The following is a 5,809-nucleotide window of genomic DNA, read 5'->3' as shown; positions in this document are numbered from 1 at the left end:
CGCTCGCTCGCGCGCCCTCTCCCTATTCGCCCGACTCTGGCTCTCCTCAGCCGCCGTAACCGGGGCCTTCCGCCGCCCGCCCCGCACCCCTTTAATGGCCCGCGCGCAGGCGCGGCGGCGGGCGCGCGCGCCGGGGCTCCCCGCGCCGCGCCTGACTGGAAAGGGCGGCTGGCGGCGGCGGGCGCAGCCTCGCCGCCGGCCTGGCGGGGCGCCCCGGGGGCGGCCGGTGCCGAGCCGCCGTCCCGGCCTGGCAGCGCGGCGGCGGCGGTGAGGGAAGGCGCGGGCAGCGCGGGGGCCCGCAGGCGGGCGCCGCGGGCAGCCCCGCGGGGGAGGCGGCGGCGGAGCGGGGCGGCGGGACGCGGGGGCGCCATGTGCCCGGGGCGGGCGGCCGGGGGGACCGGCCGGGCCCCGGCGGCGGGGGGCCGCGGCCGCGCGGGGGCCTCGGGGCCCGCAGCCGCCCGCTGGTCGCCGGCAGGGCCCGCCCGGCGGCGGGCGGCTCGGCCTCCCCGTTGCTGCGGGGCGGCGCGCGGACTTCCCCCGGCGAGACGCTGGCGGCGTTGGTTAAACGTCGTTTTCTGAGCGAGCGGGCGCGAAGCTGAGGGGCGAGTGTGGCAGAGGCGAGCGTGCTGCCCGCGGCCGTGCTTGGCCCTTTCCTGCACAGGTCCGGCGCGGGCCGGTCACCATTTGAGAAGATCAAGTGTACAAACCCCCAAACCTGTGCCCTGCGCACCCTGCCCCAGCAGCCCACGAGGGTTTTTTAGTGCCCTGTATCAGTCTTCCTTCTCCCCTCAGTGACGTTCGCCCTTCCGGCAGGGCCGCGGGAGCAGAGCGGACGGCGTGGCTTGTTCGGAGGCTTCCGACTCGTCCGGCTGCTCGCGGGGGCAGAAGCTGCGCCTTCAGCGGCAGCGCGAGGGGCCCCTCGGCGGTGCGGGGCGCCGGCTTCGTCCCGCCACGGCGCCGCTGCGCAGGGCTGTCCCCGGCGCCCCGTGTCCGCACAGAACCGCGGTTAAGGCCCTGCTTCTCCGAGCTCCTCTGACAGCTCTGGGAAGCAGCAAGGAAGTTCACGCAGGATTGCTGAACAGTGCTGTTGTTTTCCTATTTTTTAATTAAGTGAAATGTCAATATCAAAAATTATATTGGTGGCTACTTGTGGAATGAAACAAAACCAAACATTTTTCAGTCTTTCCTTAACGGACAAACTATGCTGGATTATGAATGAGGTTATAACCGCTAACAAGTGTATCGTGACGGGTACGGTTTTCGAAGCACAGTGAAGGCAGCAGCCGGGGTGAGCCGCGCTTGGCGCCCGGCAGCCCTCGGGGCGCGCTGCAGCCGCTGGCTTTGGGGGGAGTTTCGTTTTAGTGCGGCTTTCATAAAAGCCCCTTTGGTAAGCTGAGACGCTGCCGTGCCGCTTCCCAAGGGGCAGCCGCCGCTGTGTCCTGCGGCAGCAGCTACCGGCCGTTCACGCGCGCGGAGAAGCCGGAAAGCGGAGAAGCGGCAAAGCGGGGCAGGGGGCCCGGCGCGGCGCGGCGCGGCGCGGCGCGGCGCGGCCCGGAGTGCTGCCGCCCCTCCCGCCCGCTGGGGGCCGCTGCGGCGCCGCGAGGGGAGGGGAGGGCGGGGAAGGGGGCGGGGCTCCGCCCGCTCTCGCTGCGCGGGGGCGGGGCGTGGCGGCGCGCGCCGCTCTGAGGCGTCTGGCGGCCCCGCCGCGCGCGCTCTGTGGTGAGGCGGCGGCGTCGCGCTGCCCCGCGGGCCGCGGCGGCGGCGGTGGCCGGAGGGGAGCCGAGAGGGGACACGGGGGTGCGGAGGGAGACGCGCGGCCGGGCCCGGCCGTTGGGGCGCCCCGGGCGGGGAGCGAGCAGGGGGGTGCAGGTCCTTCCCGGGGGGTCCCGAGGTGCTGCGTCACCCGCAGCCCGTCAGCCGCCACCTGCGGGGCTGGGAGCAGCGGCCTGGGCCGGTCCACAAGCGCGAGCGAACACGTAGGCTGTGCTCGCCGCTGCCCCGGGGGCTTCATCCGGCTGCAGCCGCGATTCGTTGTGTGCTCTTGCCGGCGCCGAGGTTCCCCTTCGGCAGGGCTGGGCTGCGGCCTCTGTGCCCCGCTCGGTCTCACCCGCCTGTGGGAGTCGCCCCTTGGGGGCTCGCAGCCCCAGGGGTGGCCGGGGATGAGCCCCGGTGTCTTCGCAGTGGTGCTGGCCTCCAGGGAGGCCCCTGGCAGGCGGGAGGCTCTGCTGGCCCTGGGTGGTGTTCGCAGCTTCGTTTTATTCATTCTGATGTGCTTGTGGAGGGAGAGGCCAGTGGGTTTAAACAACAACAACAAAAGGAAGTGCAGGAATCAGTTTGATTAGGTACCAGTTTTCCCACACCTTATTAACCCGTTTTTTTGAATAAGGGTACGTAGCTTAGGCTCTCCTTTCCCATTTAGAGCACTTTTCCAGTCCCAGCTTTATTTAACTAGGCACTGATGTTGTCTTAACATTCGAATAGTTATGACTGTTCGTTACTGATAGATTATGTCAGTATAGTATCATTCAAGTCAGCAAGGCTGCGAGCATGCGGAAGGACGTTATTCACACTGAACATCCAGACAGCCATTACACTCTTTGTGTGCAGATTGGGTCATTTTTAAGATACACAGTTACTTTAGCATAGATTCACTTGATGAATTCATCATAAATAACAAGAAGTAACTTATGCTTTGTCCAAAGATCACATACAACATTCCTGTGCAGAGAGTGCATTTATTTACTACAGACTTGGAACTGTAGGTGAAATGGAGAAGTCCAAGAGCAGGTAAGCAGTAATAAGATGCTGCCTTGTTAAAGGACTCAGCTGTATTATTTTCATTTTGACGACTTATGCATTCCATGGGACAGAAACAAATTAAGGGTTTTTTTTTTAATTGATTTCTATGGAACGTTCTTAGTCAGAAAATGTACCTTTTGGAAGAAAAAAACCCACAGCTTTTTCTGGGTTTATGTTATCGTAACACTAAAATACAAAAGAGCTCAAGGTGTTAGACTGGGTTATAAGATATTTGGATACAATCACTTTCCCAGCCACAAATTTCCTCTGTGGTATTAAGCAATTCTCTTATCCTTCACATGTTTTTGTTTCCTAAATTTAAGATGGTGAAATGATCCTTCTTCAACCCTTATTGTTCTTGGCTACTTCACATAAATTCTCAAGGGCATGGGCTGTCATCACTACATATGTATAAGATCTATCACATACAGTTCTTAATATTTAGGAATAGTTATTATAAATTATGTATATTGAAAAATCGTTGTATATTCACATGCCTTAGACTTTTAATATAAACTTCTACATGTTCCACCTGTGCTTGATTTTTACTATTTTGCGTGATGTTGTAACTGTGTATGATCAGACTAAGTTTACCTTTGGAATAGAGTAGGAAGTTTTGAAGGGAAGTGGGTCTAATAGAACTGTACAAGAACTGCACAAGAAGTATACTGGAAACTATTTAGCATAATTTAAAAAGTGCCTGAAACTCTTTTCTTCAAAAGTGCATGCAGTTGCCTCAGCTGCGCATCTTGACATGCACAGAATTCTTTTGTCTGCCAGATGGGGCCCTTCTCTTTCAGAAAATATTCAAATCATGTTTTATAGGGGAACAAGAATTTATCTCTCTGGCAAAATATAGGTCTTGTTTTCTTTCATTAGCTTTGCTTTAGCTTCTTGCAGCTTGCTGGAACAAGCCAAAAATACTGGGTTTTTTTTCTGCTACGAGATTTTAACTAATAAGCTATTGGATTTTTTTCCCTAATTTATTGTCAATACTTGAATGAGTGCTCAGCTGAACTCCTGAAACCTATTAGTGTGGATTATTCCAGTAACTGTGGGACCAAGATTTTTCCTGGCTACAGCCATATGTTTTTCCTAGCTCACCTCAGGTGATTATTGGGATGAGATTTCAGGCCATCTGTTCTGTTGAGTGCTAAGGAGTTAAAGAATGTGTTTGTAGTTCTAATGTGCAAATTTTCAGGGTGGTGGCAGTATTTGTTTTGAGAAAGAAGCTTCAATACAACTGGTTCAAGAGATTTTTATCTGGTTAGATTTTTTTTTATCAGGTTTGTTTTCAGAAAATTGTTGAGGCAGAATACTTAGAATTTGTAAACACATTTTAAAGTTATTTTTCAAATTAGAACTAGGCTTTAAAATAAACTGCATAATGAAAGAATCTACTTAATTTTGCTTTTTTAATGGTAGCTGTGTGAAAACAGGGAGGGATTTTTAGCAGATTTTTTCTTAAAGAAGAAACATACTTTGTTCAAATATGAGGAAGACTAGCAAAGATCTCCTTGTAAATGGACTGTATGTATAAGTGGCTTTCCTATTAAAGTGATCATTGAGAATCCTCACTTCAATTCTGTAGCCCTCAAGAGTTTTTTTAGCAATAGACAAAACAGCTTGATACGTTCAAGGATAAAAAAAAGACAGAAAAACATGTTTAAGTCTTATTCTTTTTTGTAAAGGCCTTAATTTTTACTGTATATGAATACATGGGAAGGGAAGCACAAATGCACTTTAGTTATTTTTCATTTCAACTTTAGAGGAGAAAGGAACTGTCTATGACATGATTGCTCTGAAATCTCTCTTACTGCTGTTCATGGGGAAATGACCTTAAAATTCCAGAGATAAAGTTAGTGAATAATGTTTGAAAAAAGAGATGTTAAATATGTTTTAACATCGCATAGCTGTCAGTTTCTCTATGTGATTGTATAGCTTTGTTATAGATTAATTTATAGAAATGATGCCACTTCTTTACAGTTAACATGGTCTTACATGCAGTGTTTCTTTTTTTTTTTTCCTTTCCTTTTAAGTTTAAAATCTCTGAAGATGCATGCAACCCAACAACTTCATAGACCTAAAATGCATGTGACTGGTCTATCTGTTGCTTGTCAGTCTGTTGCTCCACAACCTGCTGGACATCGATTTCAGAACAGGGGTTATCACAATCTATGTCTAGTTGGGTATACCTGCAATAAAGGAAGAAGGTTAAAAGAACTACGAATCAGGTGATAACTACAAAACATAATTTTCACTGAATGGGGCAGGGGGATAGTTCTCCTGAAGAATCCTGATGTTTTAGTGGTATAAATGAGGGCTAAGGCAAATGTTTTATTCACAGGTATGTCAGAAAATTCTGAAAATGTCTTGTGATAACTTGAGGACGTGTTAGCACAATCAGATTTCCTAGATTTTTGGTTTTCTAATGTAAAGTTTAAAAATGCCTATTTAAAAATATACTTTCCTGGGGACTGTCAAGTATAATGTTTTAGTCTTTCCCTGCTGTTGTGTTTCTTTACTTCATTTGTTGAAGGAATCATGACAAAGATCGGACTGTAACTGTTAAGAGATTTAAGACCTATAATTTTGTTAGACAAATCGAGCTGATCTAGCTGCTCAGGTATGCTGAAAGAGGGAGGCCCCGTTTGTGTCTGTGTGCTTTCATGAATTACCTTGTGCTGGCTTGGTGCCTGTTGGGGCCCTCTGTGAGCCATTTTAGCTTTCTAACCCATTTAAAAAAAGCAGGGGGGAAACAGTGATAGTGTCATAACCACAATTACTGAGCTGAATTGGATCCTGGAGAAGCTTCCTAAAAACAGAACTGATGTGGGGGAGGAAGGAAGAAGGAAGACCTCCCTGTTTCAGGGCTAAACACTAGATTGGCTCAGCTCTTCCAGAATTGTAAGTCTGACTCGGCTAGTTGATCTGAGAGAAACACTCATGTCCTCTCTTCTAAATCACATAAAGGCACCCCAGTTAATCAGCAGCCTGCTATTTAGTATCA

The 5,809-nt window shown here is 50.7% G+C and overlaps 1 protein-coding gene across 12 annotated transcripts in view; it reads left to right on the top strand.

Moving 5' to 3' along the window:
* Window positions 1-79: 79 nt before the first annotated feature.
* The window catches only part of SFI1 (SFI1 centrin binding protein), a 62,167-nt gene continuing 56,437 nt past the window's right edge, over window positions 80-5,809 (top strand). For 5 of the 12 annotated variants that reach the window (XR_010392079.1, XR_010392080.1, XM_064522238.1 and 2 more), the window contains exons 1-3: window positions 1,648-1,719; window positions 2,703-2,787; window positions 4,839-5,033. Coding sequence is in view for 10 of the 12 variants with exons in the window: in XM_064522238.1 (XP_064378308.1) it covers window positions 2,768-2,787; window positions 4,839-5,033 (215 nt within the window). In the remaining 2 variants the exon portion in view is untranslated. Of the gene's footprint in view, window positions 268-1,647; window positions 1,798-1,912; window positions 2,788-4,838; window positions 5,034-5,809 lie in introns of those variants that run through there. The other 7 variants (XM_064522243.1, XM_064522242.1, XM_064522239.1 and 4 more) reach the window with 5 other exon arrangements.

The sequence above is a fragment of the Dromaius novaehollandiae genome, chromosome 17 (assembly GCF_036370855.1).
Source record: "Dromaius novaehollandiae isolate bDroNov1 chromosome 17, bDroNov1.hap1, whole genome shotgun sequence".
NCBI classification, from domain to species: domain Eukaryota; kingdom Metazoa; phylum Chordata; class Aves; order Casuariiformes; family Dromaiidae; genus Dromaius; species Dromaius novaehollandiae.
Note: the sequence above shows the minus strand (reverse complement) of the source record. Positions and strands in the feature narration are given on the sequence as shown.